The sequence below is a fragment of the Fonsecaea nubica genome, assembly GCF_001646965.1.
Source record: "Fonsecaea nubica strain CBS 269.64 chromosome Unknown Scaff49, whole genome shotgun sequence".
Taxonomy (NCBI): Eukaryota; Fungi; Ascomycota; class Eurotiomycetes; order Chaetothyriales; family Herpotrichiellaceae; genus Fonsecaea; species Fonsecaea nubica.
The window spans coordinates 7,644-28,962 of NW_019173722.1; the positions used below are offsets into that span (position 1 = coordinate 7,644).

Sequence of the window (21,319 nt, forward strand, 5' to 3'; positions counted from 1 at the left end):
AGCGGTCAAAAAACTGTCATCCCGTCAAATCCATCCTCTGACCGTAACAGCCTACACACTCCTCGTACCATTTCCGTTCGCTCCGTCGATAGGGCCCCTTGCCGCACTGCATTCCTTAACCTCGTGTGGGACTTGTTTCTTTTCAGATCACCTCGGCCATCAGATTGTCGCAGAGAGGCGCACCATACCTCAGCTTAGGGCTGGCCACCCAGGCTTTTCCCGATTTCCACCATTCCATTCCCCTTTGCCCCGGTTTCCACATCCTACGCTACCGCAGCCGCCCGTTTTCTTGATGCATCTCGCCTGATCGCTTCCCCTTGGTTCTAACCCTAAGTACATCCACTGCAACCCGCCAATAGACCCCATCCCCTGCCGGTACCTGTCCTGGAGTCATGTTCGTCATGCTTTGGCTTTGCGCTTCTACCTTCGCCAAACCCTGGCTTTGGGTCGAACTATTCCACCCTCGTCAAACCCTGACCCATATAACTTGTATTGACTAACTCTGGCTACTGCTTGCAGCAGCCAACTCTCCCTCGCCGCGAGTGATGTACCAATTTAATCTTGCCTTGTCTCCCTTTGGACAAATATCCACTATGCACCTGGCCCTTGCCACGAGATCGTTTGTCCTTTTTACTAGGGAATAGATATGGACTGTTGGGACCACCCGATTCTTTCACTTCTTTCCATCCGCCATTATTGTTGTGAACATGGAAACCCTTCAGCAATACCACTCCTCTCCTCCCGAAATGTTCTACAATCCTGCAGTCTCAACCAATGTGTCGTCTTATTTTGTCCGGCCCAACAAAGTGGTCAAATCGAACAGCAGGAATAGCAGTCCACGAACCTCGGGGCGAAGGCAAACGATGACTGCAGCTGCTGCCTCGAGAACTCGGTCCGTCGTCGACCATCTCCGCTCCAGCACACAGTGGCAGAACACAGAGATGCCTCGCTCTCGACCCCTCAGTTGGCATCCGAGTTCTTTCGAGGCGGTCAACTCGACGACCGTCAACCCCGTTGCCAATGAACCAGACTTGTCTACCTGGAACTATTCGACAGCTCAAGTCCACGGCCTTATCACTCCGATCTCTTATCCGGCCATGAATGAACCCCAGATACCAGAAGCTTTTACGCCGCTTGATGAACTCCCATCCCAAGATCCAGCTTTAGTCTACGAGGATCAACCTTACCTTGACAACATGTGGTATGGTCAAGGACAAATGAAGCCGAACTCTACTTCAATTCCTTTCTATCCTCAACAATCGTTCGCACATCCAACATGGGGTTTCGACGATCAGGCTATCATGGCGCCCAATGTACAGACAGCACCATCCTCGCCGGACTCTCTCCCACTGCAGAATTTTGGGCTTGACACATTATCCCTTGGGAACAAGGACTCGAAATCGAACGATGATTCGGAGGAATTGGTCGGTATGGGCTTGTACGACTCACCTGCTGAAGTTCAATCATCGTGCCTTCTCTTTGGTGGCTCTACAACCTCGACCAGAAAAGGTTTGAAGTTGGAAGAGTCTTTTGAACCAGTGGAGAAGGATGACGAAGAAGAGGAAGACGCCGACTCAGAAGATGCCGAAGAGGATGAGATGAATCAACAAGACGCGCAGCAGGAGGCCGAGGATGACGTTCAGCCATGTGATACCTCCGACACTGCCGAGTACGAGGGCCAATCTATCGCGGATCACCTAATATTTGGGATGCAAGCGCAGCCAGATTCCCTGGCAATGAAGTATCTTTCGACTCTGAGGCAACTGAATAGTGCCTACTACCCTTCGGGGCATTCTTACGGCTGGGCCTGAATTTGACGACTTGATGACAGTAATGACCAGCCACTTGGGAAATGGCATTGGTGCTGTTGGCACATTTGCAGCGTTCCACACATTGTTCTTATAGAGCCATGATACCCCTCTATGTGATGACCTTAAACGGATCATCAGGCCCATGTATAATCTAGATTACTAGGATTTTTGAAGATATCATATTTTCCTCAAAGAACACATTAGTGCAATGGGTTCAATGCACATGCACACGATGAAACGGACAACGTTTTCAATGTTTAGTAGTTCTCGACGTCGGGCAACACAGTTATCTTTTTCTAGTAGATCGAGGGATGTACTTGACTGTCAGCCAATAGGAGCATGGCACATGCACGGCCCCCACTTGGCTAACAAGGCCCGCCTACTATTGGTCAGAGATCCTGCGAGTCACGTGAATGTCTCAACCACCACACCCAATTCGTTGTCTCGGATTTTGGCAGTTTTTCCCTTTCGTTTGGTCATATGAAGGGCTCTTCTACAGAGGGTCAACCAGTAGCTGTTGAGCGAAATCCTGCATGAAACTTACAGTCTCTGCCTGCAAGGACGTGTTTCAACATGCTCGTCTTCACTATCACCTCCATATCATCTCTCCCAACAATTTTTTGATAACTACAACCTGATTCGCTTATTCCTCCTGTCTCTCCAATTCCTGGTGTGAACCGAAGAGTATAGTCCTAAATCACACAGATCCAGTCATTCGCCCGTATCTCCTCCGCTCTGAGACCCTCAGCACCATGACTATGCAATTTCCACCATGGCGACACGACTCGGAATTGGCCATGGTCCGGGACTGGTTCTTTCCCGCGAAGACGAAACAGGAATTATATTCTACAGCCGAATCCCCAACTCCGCAAGACCTGAGGCGGCGTGCTATTGACAGGGTCAATCTCTGGTTGTTCAAGGCTGGCCAACTTCCTTCAGCGCTGGTAGCCACGGCGAGCTTAACGGATGCTTTGATTCACGATGAACAAAGGAGGTCACTATCTGGCACGGGCATCTCGGACCTGGCCATGCAGAGCATATATGCCATGGCGTTTGCGAGGTTCGTCAATGGATTTGTTGACCGTGATGTCGCACGTTCGTCTGCTGCCGAAATGGCTCGAGATGATAGTCCCGAGCGAGGGGAAGTGACCCAATTCTCTGCAAGTGCTACCAAAGGGGAAAGCTCCATGTATGCTTACGCCGCCATGATCGGGATGCCACAGACATTTGTTGATCTCCGCCATCAAGTCACACACGCTGACATCCCCAATATGACGTATATGAGAAAAATGACAGAGCAGGCTCTGGACTGGATGTGGGAGAGGTGGTGGATCAAAAATGTGACTGGCACCCCCGAACGAGCGATGAGAGAGCTGGAGGAAAGACGACGCATATCACGAGACGCCAGAGACGCCACAGAGCTGAGCAAAAGGGATCCAAGTAGGTCCGTGCCTCAAACTGATTCTGATTGCGACTATCAGGTTTCTCCAATGAAGACAGCATGGGGATTGAGCAACACAGCAGAAAATGATCCTGATGTTCCGGCCTCAGCTAGAACTAGAAATACAATGAAGCGCAAATCTGCAGCTTTAGAGGATGGGGATTAGATATAAGACTCGAAGCCTTTCTTGTATTCCTGACAGTCTACGTACTCATGTACTGTGGTCCTCCTTGCTCTCAGCGGCAGGCAGAATCTATCATCTGCTGAAAGAATGCTATTCGAATTGGGAGATTATGTTGTGATGAATCTTCACTGGTGTTGAGTACCGAGTACCTTTACCAGGCGCTATAATGGCTAGCGCCTCGTAATTTGTATTATTATCCTCGCATCATCCTCCGCAGCCGCCAAGCCTTTCCGAGATCTGAACGTGCAAAGTCGTACAAAGATCACTTCACTCGTCATCTGAAAAGCCGCTCTATTCGCACTCCCGGACCCGACTCGGATACCTCTCGATTCTCTAGACCAAGAGTTAACTCGCGTCCTACTTTCACCGATGGGAAAGCATCTACTGAACCCTCACCTCATCTGCGCCTTCTTGTCCGCCCTCGTCTCGCATTCCCCAGTTCGACATGAACAACCTCCCGGTTAGGGCAAACGAGAGCCCCTTCTACGAGGTGCCGTCAGACCATCGCTTGACGTCTTACCCAACCGAGACCAAGATCATTTCCACACTTGCGTTGTTGCTCCTGGGATATTATGCCTTGTCCTTATTTGACGCTTGGCCTTCGACGATCAAAAGAGCAGTCTACGAATTCGTCGTCTTTATAACGCCTTCCCACCTAATCTACGCTATGCAGTACGGCCTGGTTCACCTGGGTCGTCTGAGCCCGGAGGATGCCAAGTTCAAGAGAGCAAACTTTGGGGATATGGTTGCAAAACAGGAGGCGTTCAAACTCATACTGGGACAACCACAGTTGCCCCTTGCACTTCGGAAGGCTAGGAGTTTGTCGGGGTCATACATGTCTTTGGGCCACGAGACGGGCCCTCCTGGCTTGGGAAACTGGGACAACTCCTGCTACCAAAACAGCGTGCTGCAGGGTTTGGCTTCTTTGCCGGCTCTCATCGAATATTTAGAACAGAGCCTGGATTCTTGTGAGAGGTATGATTCTCCAGCAGCCACACATCAGGCCTTGGTGGACTTTCTGGGACAACTATCCGATCCAAACTCTCGGACCAAGGTTCTCTGGACCCCCAGGATCCTCAAATCTATGGACAGCTGGCAACAGCAGGATGCTCAGGAATATTTCTCACGTATTCTCGACGCCGTTGAAAAAGAGGCCAATCAATATGTCAACAGAATGAAACGTTCTACAACTGCAGGTCTGGAATGCCTGAGGAAAGCTGAGCAGAGAGGTTCTGTGACGGACACACGTGAAGAAGAGCAGGGTTCTGGGGCTTCACAGCCTGCGAGAATCGGCGATCCAGCACCATATTTGAAGGAGCGCGGGCTTCGGAATCCCGTCGACGGCATGACCGCACAATGTCTGGAGTGCAGGACTTGTGGCTTCACCGAGGGTCTGTCCCTAACGCAGTTCAACTGCCTGACTTTGAACCTGGGATTGCAGGGAGCTTGTGATGTTGAACAGTTGCTTGATGAATATACGGCACCAGAAGAGGTTGAAGGGGTTGAATGTGTGAATTGCACAAAGTTGGCAAATGGCGGGATGACCTCCAGAGAAGAGGAGGACAAGAGGCCAGAGCAATCCGATGCCGAGCCAGCGAAAAAAAGCAAGCCAGTTTTGAGGACCAAGGCCAAACAGATCACTGTCGCGCGGCTACCCAAAGATCTGGTTCTTCACATCAACCGCAGTATTTTCGACAACTATGGCAACCAGCTCAAAAACACCGCTCACGTCCGAGTGCCTGCCCGGTTGCATTTCCTGAGCCGATGGTGTGCTCCTCTCGACAAGAGCGATAGTTCTGTCGAGGCTATATTCGAGTTGAAATGCGTTGTGACGCATTATGGGAGCCATCATGACGGTCACTACATTGCCCTCGGGAAACGACACAAAGATTGGTATTCTTTCAACGACGAACGGGTTGCCAAGATGTCAGAAGAGGAAGTCCTCGCTCGGGGCAACGGTTTCATGCTGTTTTATGAAGCTGTTGACCCACCTCCACCTCCTCAGGCAGAAGTGGAAATGCCAAAAGTGACAACAGCAGTCGTTGCGGGCCTGGAGGAGACTATCCACCGAACCAAGGACCATCTCGATCCAGAGCAGATGGCCGAGATAGAGCAGCGGTCTGACAGACTGTTTGACGACGATGAATTGGGCGTGTCGGAATTCGACCTTACTCCCTCCAGCGAGGTGTCTCAAGACTCTAACTCTGCTTCTTCCCAGAGCAGCTCGCCGGTCAAGGTTCTGGTTGAGGAGACTGAGAAACAACACGGTTCGGTGGGATTTCCCGGCATGAACTTGAAAACGGCGGCCGATCTATCCAGTCACGTTGTACAAGTTCCGTCTTCTGAAGGACCAACTTCTGCCGTGCCTGCCGTTTAAGAACAGGGCTGGCGATCTCCTGGCGAACGAAATTATGAAGTAACGACAGAAGTGCCCAAAATATGATACCCAATGAATGCATGATTTAGCTATGGATGTATTCTCGTCCGTAATGGGAGCTGAGGTGTGATGATAGCAGCGTCACCAATTTACGGATAGCATAATACCCTTTTAATTCCACGACGATATTGTCCAGTGTAGTGACTCGATTCCTTTCCGTTGACTTCAGCTCGGCTTTGTTCAGCTCTGTTCAGTTCGAGAACTAGAATTTCTTGACCAGGTAACCAGCTGTTAGATATACGAGTGCTCGTATGTTGCATTCCCAAAGCAGGTAGGTTAGTCATCAACCCCGTTTAGTCCATCTTACATAAGTGCCATGGTGGGGCAACGCTCAGTGCGACTTTTCGTGCGTCATTGGATGACAGCGCAGGCACATTGACGGATTGAGCCAAAACGTTCACCACGAAAATGACACAAGCTGCCCGGGTACAGATGTAACGCTAATGAAGACGTAGAGAATAGAGAGCTGCTGCCACCTCCACCGTCCTTTCTGTCTCCCTCCCGATCTCTGTCATGTCAAGCTCAAGAGATGCTCCGCAAGTGAGCCGCCGGATAAGCGAGGTGCTCCCTGACGATGTATGTCCAAGTTTCACAAGTCGAGACGTGATGGTACTGACAGCGGTGTGCGCGCAGCGACAGGACGGCTCTAGCAGCGAGGATGACTACAACAGGAAGATCGAAGTGAGTTTGCCCATGCCCGCATGCTGAAGTGTCCATCACCTAATTCGTTTCCTTTCTCCAGGTTGTCTTTGACAATGATGTCGCGCGCCGACGAAAATCCTCGACCGTGCTCGCGGAAACCCCTGCGGTCGAGAGGCCACAGCGGATCCAGGCCGAGCGCACCAAGTCTCAGTGCTTGGTCCACAAGCTGGTCGAGAAAAGCTCGTTAGGACAGCAACCCCAGGTCGAATCCAAGCTCGAACAGATCGACGAGATCGAGCCTCCGTCGAAGCTGGATGTCAACGGTCCGAGCTCGGGCAAAGACGACATCCGCGCGACCGAGTCCCGCCTGCTCACTAAGAAACAATTGAGTGATATGGCCATGAGCGTGAGGACGATGGCGAAGAGACTGGGCAACCTAAAGGTCAGACTGAGGGTTCGGGCCATCTTCCTGCTCACAAAGATATATGACAAGACCTTGATTTCCAAGACGAAAGAGGTGACGAGGTGGTTGCTGTCCAAAGATAGGTCTGTACCTTATATTGTCTATGTCGAGGACAGCTTGAAAGACAACCCGGCGTTCGACGCAGAGGGTATTTGTGCCGAGGACCCTTCGTTTCGAGAGCGTCTGAGGTATTGGGATGCCGAGCTGGCTCGGAGGCACCCTCATACATTCGACTTTGTGATAACACTTGGCGGTGACGGGACCGTCCTCTATGCGAGCTGGCTGTTCCAGCGAGTGGTCCCGCCAGTGCTGTCCTTTGCCCTCGGTTCATTGGGATTCCTCACCAAATTCGACTTTGGAGACTACCAGAACACTCTATCGCAGGCCCTAAAGGACGGCGTAACGATCAGCCTGAGGCTGCGATTCGAAGGCACTGTTATGCGGACCAACAGGCGTGTCGACGATGCAGAATGCCGAGACATCGTCGAGGAACTGATCGGGGAGGAAGCCGAAGATCGGAACACGCATAGACCGGACCGGACATTTGAGATTCTGAACGACATTGTGGTTGATAGAGGTCCGAATCCGACTATGTCAACCATTGAACTTTTCGGGGATGAAGAACACCTTACGACTGTGCAAGCAGATGGTATCTGTGTGGCCACTCCCACGGGATCCACTGCTTACAATCTTGCCGCTGGTGGTTCACTGTGTCATCCAGAGAATCCTGTTATTCTCGTCACGGCCATTTGTGCCCATACTCTATCATTCCGACCGATCATTCTTCCTGACACCATTGTTCTTCGATTGGGAGTTCCATTTGACGCGAGATCGAACTCGTGGGCAAGTTTCGACGGGCGTGAAAGGTAAAGAGCATTTCATTGGCGTGGTCTCGGATCGTGGAGGCATTGAACTGACTCGATGACAGAATTGAACTATTTCCAGGCGACTATGTGACCATTTCGGCATCACGGTATCCATTTGCCAACGTCATGCCACCGGGACGTCGAAGTGAAGATTGGGTCAACAGCATTTCAAGGACATTGCAGTGGAACTCTAGACAACGACAAAAGGCATTTCACGAATGGGATGGCGAAAAGACAGTCAAGGAAGCACCCAGCAAGGGATGATCTAGACGAGTCCTACATGTCAGCCACTGGATGCTGATATAGATGCACGTAGCCTATGAGCAGGCGCGCAGCGCAACGCAGACCAGCTCAGACCTAGGTTCTGGGGGTGAAGATGCCGTTGTGTTTGGACGAGAAATCTATCTTCACGATGACGGACATGATGTTCGAAGACATATAGTGCGTTCTACCGCTCTAGATATACCATGGACTTACAGAGGTCGAAGGGGAACTCGTGTGCTCTCCGAACCTCAAGTTCCTCCTGCGAATCTATCCCCATCTCTCAAACGCATATCAAACATATCTCCTCGCCCGGACCTCTTGTTACATGAGCATGCGAGGGACATGGCGGGATTGCGTAGGTTTAGCTGTTAGAGAGTGCGAAGTATTGTAATGGGCAATTGACATCCATGCAGGGTGGAGTCCCGTCCCTTTACTAGGAGCCTCGTTAAAACTTGGACGCCACAGAGTGGCTGCATCAACGCTTATTTCAGCCACCAACGGCCTTTTGACTGCAGCATCACAACCTTTTGAAGTGATCGCTCCCAGACCAATTCGCTTCACTGACCACCGGTACGATATTATAGGTAACTCGCCGGGGTCATTTGGTGCTGCTGCTTCTTTCATCAACACGCACCTCTCAGGCCATGGCCGCCGCTCCGCCATCCCTCTCAAACTACCCGCCGTCACACACCAGCTCCCCCTCTCGCCATCTCTCTCAATACTCTGCCTCGTCCACTGTAGCCGGGACTCCCCTCCCAGACCGCACGTCCGGCACCCCCACCAGCATCACATCGGCCTCGACCCTGCGCTACCCGTCGACCCGCAAGACCATCTACGACCGCAACCTCAACCGGTCGCGCAATGCCGAACTGTCGAGAGCCAGCTTCGCCTACCTGTTTATGGAGATGGTCGCGTACGCACACAAGCGGGTCAAGGGGATCCAGGACTTTGAGAAGAGACTGAACGAACAGGGCTATCCCCTGGGACTGAAGCTGCTGGATCTTTTGCTTTATCGGGCGTCGCCGATGGGTGGCTCGAGTTCGTCGAGTGGAGGGTCGTCGACTAGTAGCTCCGGAGCAGGGGCCAGTCGACCACTGAGGCTATTGCCCCTCTTGACGCTTCTGACCACCAAGCTCTACCCTTTACTATTCTCCCGTCCCGCAGACTCGCTCGAACAGTCCACGACGAACCCGGGGGAGTACATGATCATCGACAACACTCCGCTCACGAACCAGTACATCTCCGTTCCCAAGGAGATGTCCCAGTTGAGCGTGGCGGCATATATTGCGGGAATTATCGAGGGCGTGTGTGATGGCGCAGGCTTCTCTTGTAAGGCCAGCGCACACAACACAGGCACCGACGTGTGGCCAAACCGGACCGTGTTTCTGATCAAGTTTGACGAAAGCGTCATGGAACGGGAGCGGGAGCTGGAGAGGCAGGGAGTCAAGTGAGGAAACTAAAAGTTCAGGAGCGAGGTTACCAACCACTTTACGATGCTAAGGCAAGATGGACAAGTCCAAGAAGAACTTAAAGAGGACGGAGGAAACGTGGTGGCAGGGGTAACTATCGCTAACTATCTGCAATGATGGTGTCAGCCAAGGGCACAGCCCGAGGGATGTAGCGCTGTGCCCGCGCTGCGAATTTTGGCCCAGATCCCTCCCTAACGTTGCTGTACGGAGCCACTGTCCAACTGTCATGGCCGACACTTTTCACAACCACCTTCCAGCTGCTCTACGACTCCTAACACAACACACCATTATCATATTATGTTTCCCGATGTCCAGCCTTGGAACTCTATACACTCGATCTCATCGATCCCCTCATGTTACACTCAGCGTATTTCGGTGGCACATGAGGATTTGAAGCCAACCAGCAGCGGTCTAGCTGCTACCTTGGGGCTCCGGAGGAGGAGTGTTAGGCCGGATGGGATCGATTGTGAAAATGCCTGTTTAAAGCTGTCAGCGCGAACACCTGTGCATTATCAGTTTTGCAACGAACCAGAGACAGGTTTGTCCATGCCCGGACCTGCGCAAGGCGCGGCCCGAGTGTGCGGATCGATTGGGGACATCATCAATTTGAACGGCTCTGGGCGGGCAGTTGGGCCTGCCCGAAGGCCTGGTGGTGGTGTGGGCAATCTTGAACTCGCACAGAGCACAGCATTTGACTGTTCGTCTGGGAAACGAATCCACGATCTGGTGTCGGCCATTTTGATACAGTTTTCTGCATGTTTTTATCAATGTCAAGTCTCCTGTTTCTTGTGGTTGACCGCGAAGCGCTTGGCTTCCGTGCAGAACCAGAATCAGGCAAAAGCTTACCAGAGTCTCTCAGAGATTGCTCAGAGTTCAGCGGTGTTGCTATATTATGATTCTTTCGAGGAGGCTCGGGCAGACTTGTTTCTAGGAAGGCTTGTTGCATTGAGAGAGAGAGAGAGGTATAATGATATTCGCGAGGCAAGAATGAGCTATTTGATCGAAGCAGAAAGCAGAAACAGGTCCTGGGTCCACGCATCTTTATATCAATCCCCCGCATCCCGTGTTTGGATGGATGCGAGGTGACGGCCAACGCAAGAGACAAACGTCAAACCTGTTTGGCCATGTGGCAGCTGGCTCCTGTCAACCGAAACGAAAAGAGCGGCGGGCGACGTCCCGGCGTTTGATTTATTGATTGATATTGAGAGAGTCTGACTCGTTCGCGTGCCACATTGTGATACGGGCGGGTGGGTTCACTCACAGCACAGCACAGTGAGAAACACGGAACAGGAACAAGAATAGGAGGGGCGGTGATAGACAGCTCTGAAATAGATGGGACTCGGAACTTTTAACGGAGCGGAAATTGTCGAAGTGTTGGGTTGGCACGGAACCATGACTCCGCTGTGAGAGAAAGGCTGCTGGATACTCTGTCCTCTGGCCAGCAAAAGACAGGCAATGACAATATCAAGTTCTCTCGTCTTCGGGCTGGCTGTATCCCTAGACACTGCCGGGTATCTATCAGCTAGCTAGCTACCTAGTGGCTAGCTACGAGCAACTACATTACAGCGGACTGGGTCGATTGGTCGGTCGGTCCCTTGGTAGGAGAGTAACAATCTCAGACGAGAAATACACAGCTACGGTCATGAACTGGCGACTGGCTGGCTGACTCGAGGAAGAGATGAATACAACGTTTAAAGATCAAGTCTTTTCTTCTCTTGAAGAGAGAAAGAGAGTGAGGGAGGGAAGGAGAACGACTATAACACATTCGGCAGGGATGTTAAATGGTTCTCAGAAGGTCACTCGCTGCGCTCTGCTGCCCGCTCATTTACTGCACAGGGACGGAAATTCTGGATTGTGTTCAATACATGTCCGAACTCGGAACTCTGTATTGGTGACTGTCCGCCTGTACAGGAGAAGGTGTATAAGTTTCTGCTTCTTGTTCCCTTTTATTTCTCTTCTGTACTTGGTACACTGCATTCCGAGTCAACGCCACGTCGTTGAACATCACCACCCCATCCCAAGGTGGTTGAATCGCTCCTAGTTCACCATGTACATGAAAAGCAGATCGCTATTCAGACCTTCGCACGGTTGTCTCGTCGGTGGTTGTAGGGTCCGTGATCTCTCGAGTCCCGCTCGTACGAATGTTCCCTCTTCCGCCGTCGAGGAGAGCGGGACCGGGAGCGAGAGCCCAATCGCGACCGCGAATATGAGCGTTTCCGTCGGTCTCTGTTCCAGTCTCTGTCGTCCCGCTGATCACGACCACTGTCTCGAGACCGGTACGAGTCTCGATACGAGTCTCTGTTTCTCTCCATGTCGTCACGTCGGGGCGCAACAGCACTTGCATTTGCGCCAGTAGGGCCGTTTCTCCCACCCCCTCGATCATCATCGGGCAAAAACCGCTCATCCAGGCCTCTCGTGTCAAATGCCCCTGACCCGGGTTTTGGTCCTGCACCACCACTGCCCTTCCATCTCTTCACCTCATCCCCAAAGCGGCCAGTATCCTCACCTTTGAGATCAGTGTATCTTGTTCTTCCCTTCTTCCCTAGTTTCGTCATGTCCCGCAGCCGCATGTACTCGGGCAAAGTAGATTTGTCGGTAACCTGATCCTCGAACCTGGCACCCATGATATCTCTCCTCTTGAGCAACTCGGCCGTCTCGTCACCCTGGAAAAATGCGCCTTTATGGTGGTATCGTGCCAGAAACGTGGCCTCGGAACGACCCTCTTCACGCTCCTGTTTCTGTCTTTCCAGATATGCTTGGTCTTCCTTCTCCCGCTCCTCCGCAGTCAGATTGCGCCGCCGTTCGATCTCTTCAAGCTCCTTTTCCCGTGCAATCAGTGCCTCCCGGTCGCGCTTCAGGCGCTTCAGTTCCCGAAGTTTCCAGGCTGCGTATTCAGCGGCAGGATCGAGACCGTCAGTGTCGTCCACCATGGATTCCGGCAGGATCTCGTCATCGTCGTCCCATGCCTTTTTGCCCTGGGCGCGGGCAAGGGCATCACGTTCGAGTTTGTCTTTTATTAGAAGTTCAGCTTGGGCGAGACGCCGGGTTTGGACGTCTACTTCCGGGTCTGGGGTTGCAGATGCTTCAGGACGGGCATCAGAGACTTGTGTGGAAGGTTTCCGATCCGATTTCTTGATAAATGTTGGGCGCTGGAATTTTCGCCGAGGCTGTTCTTCTTCGGACGAGGTTTCCTCCTCTTCCTCGTCCTCTGAGGACTCCTCTTCTTCTGATTCCTCGTCTTCCGCAGATTCTTCTCTTGTAGATTCCGGCCTTATCGGAGCCTGTCTGGTGGAAGGTGCTGTATCCTTAGGCGGCGGTTGCACATGTTTTGTAATCGCAGCATTATCATCCTCTTCCTCTTCTGTAACAAAGCCTTCCTCATCATCCTCGTCGCTTTCCTCTTGTCGAGGTGGCTGAGTGGTAGGCGGCCGTGGTCTCGTGGTCGGCGGCTTCCTCTGGGGTGGCGGTGGTTGCTGCTGCTCTTCCTCTGATTCTTCATCCTCGTCAGACGATTCTTCCTCCGCAATTGGTTTGCCGGGACGATACCTTGCAACGGGTCGCGCAGGGTTTGCAGTCATCCGCTTCGCGGGGTTAGGCATTGGTGGCGGCATCTTGAGAGCGGAGCTTCAGGTATGGCGATGTGTGAGAACGCGTCAAGAATCAATACCACCTCAAGACTGGGAAGATTGCCTGTAAACCGGAGACCTGCTCTGGTGCTAGAATCCATACACACCTTCGAACAGAGAAATGCAGCATGATGTTGTAGTACGGCGGAGTAGATAATTTTACTCGGTCACTACGTAACTCGATCTGTCGTCGGCATGACTACGGGTAATTAAATATGTGCAGTATCAATGTCTCTTGTTTCTCTCATCTCATTTTCACTTTCTTTGTGAATTGTCATCGCTCATGACTACCAACATGGTAACGCCTGGTGGCAAGAATTCGTGCCGAAGCAGCTTTGTTACTGGAACAGCACCGTTATTCCAGTGCACTTGGGTCTTAACTGTCCTTGGAATCACGCTTCTGTAGGTGTCATGTCCAGTGTCACCGGTTGTCTGTCGGATACCCATCCTGCTGAACCTGCGTGATAGACAAGTGAATGCTATGGCAGTCATGGTCCTGGGTAAGTCCGGGAAGCTCTTTCCTCCGCTATGGTCTAGTTCCTGCCGCTTCTATCCTCCGCTTATATTACATCTTTGCGTTCATTTAATGTCCGCCAACTAAACTTCCATATCCAATACTTGATGAGTCCACAATCACCCTTTCATTTCATCTGACCAGGAACAAAACTTCATTCCTTGAACCACAAATTCTACCAGAATCATGTCTGATAGAAGTGACTCCCCATCACCTACCGCTATGCCATCATTCCGGTCTCGCGTCATTGGCACCTGGGGCCTGGTGTCGTACGTCGCCATCAATCTTGAGGACCCGCAAGACATCGTCTACCCAATGGGCAAAGAGTGCAAAGGTCAAATCATGTACAGTAAGGACGGCTACATGGCAGCATTGCTACAAGAGGCAGACCTCGAATCCTTCGACCATGACTGGAAGGACGGCACTACTCAAGAACTGGCCAATGCAGCAATGAAGACCATCGCGTACTGCGGTCCATTCTATCTCGACGAAGAACATAGCAAGCAACAAAAGATTGTCCACCACGCCCAAATCAGCGTTCACCCCAACTGGATCAACACGCTTCAAATCCGGTGTGCAGATATGTTTGAGGAGGACGGGCATGACTACATTATGCTAGGACCAGAGTCTCCAACTGAGTGGCAGGGCGTCAAGCGACTCCTTCGGCTGAAATGGCGCAAGCTCACTCAGAACGATGCGGCTCAACCTCCAGCAGACGCTAAGGAGCTCAAGATCTGAGAAGCGACACATATGGAGAACATGGCATAAATTACAATAAGATCCTCAGGAGGTGCTGACGACACAATCGTTCGACCATTCGGGAGCCAGTGTTTTTAAGCAACAAACTGCCTTACGCCCTTTTTTTGACCTGGTGAAGGATGCTGTGCATGGCGGGTGCCCGACACTACAAGCTACAAGCTACAAACCGTAGCTCCATAGACCTAGAAATCAAACTAGAGCAACCCGAGTGATATTTCCAATTTTTGGTAGCCCATGCCCCTAATATTTGGTCGCCTGTATAAATGCGGTATAGTTGAAAGTGGCTTGATCAGGCTGGCCGGCAACAGGGGCTTCCGATCCAGCTTGACCGACTTCCCCAACCATTAATTATTATTCTGGAATTTCAATCCCGTTCAGAATGTGAACCAAACGTGCCCCAGGGTCAAGTAGATCCTTTTCCTCGGAGTCTTTCCCTCTTTTCACAGCGTCGCAATGGCTGCTGAAGTAGCGAACAATCCCTCGATGCCCAGCGGGCCAACTGATCCTGAAAAGGCCGCAGTCGATCTTGCATCCAATATTCATCAAGTGAAGCTTGAAGACAGCAACACCCCGACCACCACGCAGACCACAGTACAGCCTCCAGATCAAACCCAACAAATCAACGAGTCTGCCGTTGCAGCGAATGACGTTACGATAGAAAAGCGTCCCGATGTCGAACCCACGACTGAACTCCCTGCACCCCCTCCGGCAAAGACATTAAACCTCCCGCGCACCGCAGCTGAAGGTGTGATCAAGACACCACTGGCCGAACCTCTAGAGACCTCTAAGCCCGCTTCTCGACCAGCATTGGAAATAGAACATGAGAACAAGTATGCAAGCCTTCTCAAGATCGTGTCCGCCTGGACTGAGATCCCAGAGACGTCTGCAAAGGGCTCGAATACGACACCCCTAACCGACTCAGAGCGCATGTTCCTGACAAGAGAATGCTTGCTCCGCTATCTGAGGGCTACAAGCTGGAACGTGGCACAAGCAGAAACAAGGCTGAAAAATACTTTGATCTGGCGACGCGAGTATGGCTTGGAGAAACACACAAAGGAGTACATCTCCATTGAGAATGCGACAGGAAAGCAGGTTATTCTGGGATGGGATATTCAGGGCCGGACGTGTCAATACCTGCGCCCATCCAAACAGAACACCGAGCGGAGTGACCGGCAAATCCAGCATTTGGTCTTCATGCTGGAGCGTGCTATTGATTTAATGCCAGCCGGGCAAGAGACTCTCGCTCTGCTGATCAATTTTGCAGAGACAAAATCTGGACAAGGCGCGACACTTTCTCAGGGCAAGCAGACCTTGCACATCCTTCAGAATCACTACCCCGAGAGACTCGGCCGCGCCCTCGTCACCAATCTGCCATTCTACATCTGGGGCTTCTTCAAGCTGATCACGCCATTCATTGACCCGTTGACAAGAGAGAAGATCAAGTTCAACGAAGATATGGGACTGCATGTGCCACGTGAGCAGCTGCTCAAGGAAAGCGGGGGACATGTCGAGTTCGAATACGACCACGACGTCTATTGGCCGGCTCTCAATGAGTTGTGCGAGTGGAGGAGGGCAGAGTACCGGCGTCGATGGGAGGAAGGAGGCAAGCGAATTGGTGAATATGAGGGATATCTCAAGGGAGGGGACGAGAAGTCGCTGGCCGAACGGGAGAAGGAGGCAGAGCAATCGTCTGCGTGAGAGAGGCAACGTATCTTATTCGCATTGATTGGCCACATGGGTACGCCCGCATTCTCTAGAGTGGCCTTGGAATAGTATCAGGGACGGGAGTTTGATGATAGGAACAGGTATACTGTCTTGTGACTACTGCGCGGGACACGTACAAATTACTTGCAGTAGGGGGAAATGGGGAATCACATGCTATTTTTGGTGGGCGGATATGCCTATCCACAGGCACCGCCGGATCACCAACCGAATAATAATCGAAATCTTCAGCCTCTCTGCCCCTCCATTGTACCAACACAGTATTCTCCCCGCCTTGTCCGGACTACCGCTCCGGTCGGCAGCCCTTAATCGTGAGCCCCCAAGGGCGGGAAGACGGGATATGATGTGCATGTCGCAGGTTCATTGTCTGTTGCGCACATAGAGGTCTGTCAGTTGGCCCGAGAAATCAGGGATTCTTCACCACCAATCCATCCTTCTAACGCCTTGTGTAACGAGTTTAGCGACCATCTTTTTCAGCTTTGCCATCCTCGACTTGTTCTGTCCTGCAGGATCTTCTCGTGTGACAAGCCCACCCTTTTTCTCCACTCCTCCTCATCCTCCGTCTACTGCACACTCGACCACACATCATCGAAAACCACCCGCGAAAGCAGAGTTTGTGATCGCCAGAAGAGCACAAAACGATGCGGTTTGACAGGTCACGATGGCAGACGACACAGAGGTGACCCAGTCGCCTTCGCATTCGCGCACTACCCCGCCAAACGGTCAACCGACCGGTCCTTACCATCACCATTCTCATCACCACCACCATGAACACCACCCGCATATCCAGAATAGCAGCCCTTCTCCTCCCCCTCCTTCCGGTGCCGCTAATTATGGCGCCCACGAGGCCACCTTTGTCCGGCCATCAGACCTCTTGCGCCCCAAAGCTGTTCCTCGTAATATCCCTCCACCTGCCCCTCAGAGATCAGAACGCCCGATAGACCGAGATGAAAGAGCCGGCTTGCAGGCAATACGGGACTTCCTTCGAGCGCGCAAATGCTACGATGTGCTACCCTTGAGCTTTCGTCTGATTGAGCTAGATGTTGGTCTCACGGTCAAGGAGAGCTTACAGATCATGGTCCAGTGTGGTATGTCCTCCTCAACCTCCAAGAGAAAGTCTGACGGAAGGAACTCATGCTGATATTTGTGTATTAGGTATCGTCTCTGCGCCGCTATGGGACTCGAACACTTCCACATACGCTGGTCTATTGACCGTCAATGACTACCTCAATGTCGTCAGGTACTACAATGTCCACGCTGACAAACTGAAAGATGTGGATAAACTGCTACTCAGCGATCTAAAAGGTAAGGCCATGTCCTGAATTCAAGAGTAACTACTCCAACCAAAGACTCACGCTCTACAAGATGTCGAGAAAGTCCTTAATGTCAAGCCTCCCGAAACCGTCTCCGCCTCTCCCGAAGCTATCCTCTACGATGCCCTGCGCAAACAACTTGTCTCGCGCGCTCGCCGAATACCTTTAGTCAGTTATGACAGCGACACACAACGGACAATGGTCACTTCAGTCATCACCCAATATCGTATCCTGAAATTCATCTCCATGAACGTCAAGGAAACGGATATGTTGAGAAAGCCCCTCGAGATGATAAAACTAGGCACATATACAGGCATCGTGAGGTGTAGCATGGACACTACGGTATTGGATGTGGTCGATGAGATGGTCACCAAGAACATCAGTAGTGTGCCCGTTGTCACAACGGAGGGTAAGTTATCACTACTCACATCCGATAGCCATATTTGCGCTGACTGAACGATGGCAGGCATGTTGCTGAACGTCTTCGAAGCCGTTGACGTGATTGAGATCCTCAAATCCGGCGACTACGGCAATTTGACCTGGACCGTGGGCAAGGCTCTCAGTTGCCGCTCGCCCAACCACCCAGGCATTTATTGCTGCTCGCTCGAAGACGGGTTAGATACCATTTTCGAAACGATCAAGAAGTCCAGGGTCCATCGGTTGATGGTAGTGGACGAGCAGAACTACCTGAAAGGAGTGCTGAGTCTTAGTGACATCTTAAACTATCTGCTTGTGGACGGTCCCGAGGAGTAGGACAGATCTGCGGATGGCCATGTCACTGCCGAGAAGATTTACGGCGCACGATGATCGGTCCTGCACAAAGCGGCTTACAGATGACGTATGATGAGCCAATGCCTCAGCGAAGAGAACGGGATCGGGATGGAGAAGGCGTTGGGTTGTCTAGGCCTTGAATAATGCCACCGAGAGTTCGGGGGCACTTAGGGATACAGGGATACCACAAAGTACGAGGACAAGCCTGGCGTCGCATACGGAGTCTTCGGTATTGTGCTTTGATTCCACGGCTAACGGCAGAGACTTGAGCGCAACGACCTGCAATCCAGTCGGGCACAGGAAGAAGCATGGAAATGTCAGCCACGATGAACACAGTAATAGACGAGCTCGACTGCTTTACGACCCACGGCATTTGGGATGACAGCATGGCCGTAGCTCAATAATAGCAGATACGTTTTCCCATTCTTAGATCAGATTTGAACTGCGAGTTTCCTGTCATATGTGCTCCAGGTTCCGTGCTGGTTCATTGTAAATCAGATCCCTTGCTGGGTACATGCTAACACACTCATGTACACTGACACTTGTTCGAAGTGTAACGGCGTACGTACATCTGCAAATCCAAAAAAGGGTTAGTACGAACGCCAAATCTTGGCAACACTTAACGCGTCCCTCGGATCGCGTTCACCATTGGATTTATCCGACTCTTTCTGTACCTACATCCATAGTTGTCGCCGAAACGAAACGAACAAAGCTTCCACCTCTCACGAAAGTGGAAATTTTCTGGGCTCACCGCGACCAAGAAACTTCTCCTCCGTTGTTCTCACGATGACGGCCATGAAGGAGAACCTCAACGCGGTCTTCGACCCCGCGGGGAACGGCCTCTCCCCAGACATCCTCGGCGTGCTGGAGTCGATACTACGCGTGCACTCTATCGGGCCGGACGAGCTGTTTATAAAATGGGAGGTGTACTGCCTGAAGATGGGGAGCGAGGAGACGAAGCTGGACCTGGAGACGGCGCGCATGTTTGCAAAGGACGTTCAGGACTCGGTCGAGAGGGGCGAGCGCAACCAGCAGACGGCGCCGAAGTCTGCGGTCAAGTCTGAAAGGAAAAGTCTCGTCCACGCTACGCCGAGGGCGGGGGGGACTTCGGACGTCTTTGGGATGTATGTTGCTCTGACAGCTCCTTTCCTCTGGTCAGAGGGGAGGGAGAGAGATTGTGACGCTAATACACTGGGACATAAAACAGGCTGGACGAGCTCACTCCCAATGCGATCTCGCGACGAAACGGAAGTGTCAAGAGAAAAGCAGATTTCGACTCGCCGGTACCGAGGAAAGTCAGCCGTCCGGAGACCACGAACAGAACGCCAGGCAAGGCCGGGAAGCTCGATGCATCTGCGTATGCTACCCGTTTCAGCTGTTTTTGTCTGATACTAACGTGGGACAGAGGCGTACCATTCTCAGAACGGCCGAACGCAGGACAAGTTATCGAGACATTGAACGAGCACCTCTCGGCAGCCGAAGCGCCAATTGCGCCCTTCTCTCAAGCGCGACTGCGCCTCGTCTCTGGGACGGAATATAAAAAGTTTCAGTATAAACCCATGGCGATGCGCCTGCGGGAGTCGTCGGAGGTGCTGGATGAGCGGATCGACGATTTCCTGGCCCTCGTCCAAAAAGCCCACAACCTGGAAGACTCGGCGTTTGGGAATGCCGCGGCGCAGCGGACAAGCGAGATCGTCGCGGTGGGAAGGATCGCGTGCGACACGGCCGATGGCAAGCTGAACTCGGCGTCACTCGTGCTGGAGATGTCCAGACGAATGGGCGCGGGCCTTCGCGTGCCTCTGAAAGTGGACGGGTTGTCATCGTACCAGTTCTTCCCGGGCCAGATCGTCGCATTGCGAGGCACAAACGCGTCTGGGCTTTACTTCACGGTCAAGGAGGTGATTACGGTGCCAAAGCTCCCCATGCCCTCCTCACTGCCGACCAACATCGAGGCCATCAACGAGCGCCTCGAAGTGTCGGAGGACTCCAGCTCCCTCCCACTCAATGTCATGATCGCGTCAGGTCCGTACACGGCCGAAGACAACCTCGACTACGAACCGTTCCAGGCCCTGTGCGAGAAAGCCGAGGAGTTGATGGCCGACGCTCTCATACTGACTGGACCGTTTCTCGACATTGAGCACCCAATGCTGGCATCGGGCGACTTCGACCTGCCAGACGTGCGAGGTCTGGACCAAGAAGCCACACTGGCCACGCTCTTCCGACTGTGGATCTCCACGCCTCTACAGCGTCTATGTTCCGCGGTCCCTGGCATCACGGTGGTCATGATCCCAAGCACGCGCGACTTGATGAGCAAACACGTCAGCTGGCCACAAGAACGACTAACGAAGAAAGACCTCGCGCTACCCAAGCAAGTCACGATGCTTCCGAATCCTTCTTTCATTTCACTAAACGAGGTTGTCTTTGGCGTGTCGTCCCAAGACATCCTGTACGAGCTCAGTCGGGAGCAATTGTCTCACGGCCCGGGGCAAGATCTCCTGACCAGACTGCCCGGGTATCTGATCGACCAGCGGCATTTCTTCCCTCTCTACCCGCCCATGTCCAGGGATAAACTCTCCAGCAACGGTGTCGTGAAGGCGACCGGCGCGTGTTTGGATGTGGGATATCTCAAGCTTGGTGAATGGATGCAGGTCAAGCCCGATGTGCTCATTCTACCGAGCATGTTGACGGCTTCTGTCAAGGTACGTCCAAAACAGTTTGTGCCCGTGTCGTGAATTTCGAACAACTTCGAACGAGCTAACAATGTGGGTGCTGTAGGTCGTTGACAGCGTCATGGTAATCAACCCCGGACAACTGTCCAAGCGCAAGGCCGCAGGGACGTACTCGCAGATATCACTGCATCCGCGCATATTGTCTGAGGAGGAAAAGTCGGCCAGGGCCGTGGCTCATAATGTCTTTGAACGAGGGAGGGTTGATGTCGTAAGAATATAGTGGTGTGGCCGTATCTCGTTCTGCTCCATGGAGGTTTTGTTGGATGGGCTGCCTCCTATCAATGCCACCCCATGGCTATCACATAACG

The 21,319-nt window shown here is 52.3% G+C and overlaps 10 protein-coding genes across 10 annotated transcripts; 9 read left to right on the forward strand and 1 right to left on the reverse strand.

Annotated features, from left to right (window-relative positions):
* Positions 1-707: 707 nt before the first annotated feature.
* Positions 708-1,811, forward strand: AYO20_07161 (hypothetical protein; the record flags this gene model as incomplete). The annotated part of the gene is made up of 1 exon (XM_022645448.1): positions 708-1,811. One exon carries the CDS (start codon positions 708-710, stop codon positions 1,809-1,811), a length of 1,104 nt encoding a protein of 367 aa, XP_022498487.1.
* Positions 1,812-2,563: 752 nt separating this feature from the next.
* AYO20_07162 (hypothetical protein) lies at positions 2,564-3,418 on the forward strand (the record flags this gene model as incomplete). Its single annotated transcript, XM_022645449.1, has 1 exon — positions 2,564-3,418. The coding sequence occupies one exon, from the start codon at positions 2,564-2,566 to the stop codon at positions 3,416-3,418; it is 855 nt and encodes a 284-aa protein (XP_022498488.1).
* Positions 3,419-3,881: 463 nt separating this feature from the next.
* On the forward strand, positions 3,882-5,813 carry AYO20_07163 (hypothetical protein; the record flags this gene model as incomplete). The annotated part of the gene is made up of 1 exon (XM_022645450.1): positions 3,882-5,813. The coding sequence occupies one exon, from the start codon at positions 3,882-3,884 to the stop codon at positions 5,811-5,813; it is 1,932 nt and encodes a 643-aa protein (XP_022498489.1).
* A 573-nt stretch (positions 5,814-6,386) lies between these two features.
* Positions 6,387-8,108, forward strand: AYO20_07164 (hypothetical protein; the record flags this gene model as incomplete). The annotated part of the gene is made up of 4 exons (XM_022645451.1): positions 6,387-6,449; positions 6,507-6,554; positions 6,616-7,844; positions 7,907-8,108. The coding sequence occupies 4 exons, from the start codon at positions 6,387-6,389 to the stop codon at positions 8,106-8,108; spliced, it is 1,542 nt and encodes a 513-aa protein (XP_022498490.1).
* A 644-nt stretch (positions 8,109-8,752) lies between these two features.
* On the forward strand, positions 8,753-9,559 carry AYO20_07165 (hypothetical protein; the record flags this gene model as incomplete). The annotated part of the gene is made up of 1 exon (XM_022645452.1): positions 8,753-9,559. The coding sequence occupies one exon, from the start codon at positions 8,753-8,755 to the stop codon at positions 9,557-9,559; it is 807 nt and encodes a 268-aa protein (XP_022498491.1).
* Positions 9,560-11,649: 2,090 nt separating this feature from the next.
* AYO20_07166 (hypothetical protein) lies at positions 11,650-13,188 on the reverse strand (the record flags this gene model as incomplete). Its single annotated transcript, XM_022645453.1, has 1 exon — positions 11,650-13,188. The coding sequence occupies one exon, from the start codon at positions 13,186-13,188 to the stop codon at positions 11,650-11,652; it is 1,539 nt and encodes a 512-aa protein (XP_022498492.1).
* Positions 13,189-13,903: 715 nt separating this feature from the next.
* AYO20_07167 (hypothetical protein) lies at positions 13,904-14,455 on the forward strand (the record flags this gene model as incomplete). Its single annotated transcript, XM_022645454.1, has 1 exon — positions 13,904-14,455. One exon carries the CDS (start codon positions 13,904-13,906, stop codon positions 14,453-14,455), a length of 552 nt encoding a protein of 183 aa, XP_022498493.1.
* A 474-nt stretch (positions 14,456-14,929) lies between these two features.
* AYO20_07168 (hypothetical protein) lies at positions 14,930-16,174 on the forward strand (the record flags this gene model as incomplete). Its single annotated transcript, XM_022645455.1, has 1 exon — positions 14,930-16,174. The coding sequence occupies one exon, from the start codon at positions 14,930-14,932 to the stop codon at positions 16,172-16,174; it is 1,245 nt and encodes a 414-aa protein (XP_022498494.1).
* A 685-nt stretch (positions 16,175-16,859) lies between these two features.
* Positions 16,860-18,264, forward strand: AYO20_07169 (hypothetical protein; the record flags this gene model as incomplete). Its single annotated transcript, XM_022645456.1, has 4 exons — positions 16,860-17,286; positions 17,354-17,503; positions 17,564-17,920; positions 17,978-18,264. 4 exons carry the CDS (start codon positions 16,860-16,862, stop codon positions 18,262-18,264), a joined length of 1,221 nt encoding a protein of 406 aa, XP_022498495.1.
* An 804-nt stretch (positions 18,265-19,068) lies between these two features.
* AYO20_07170 (hypothetical protein) lies at positions 19,069-21,231 on the forward strand (the record flags this gene model as incomplete). The annotated part of the gene is made up of 4 exons (XM_022645457.1): positions 19,069-19,406; positions 19,490-19,639; positions 19,688-20,981; positions 21,058-21,231. 4 exons carry the CDS (start codon positions 19,069-19,071, stop codon positions 21,229-21,231), a joined length of 1,956 nt encoding a protein of 651 aa, XP_022498496.1.
* Positions 21,232-21,319: the final 88 nt, after the last annotated feature.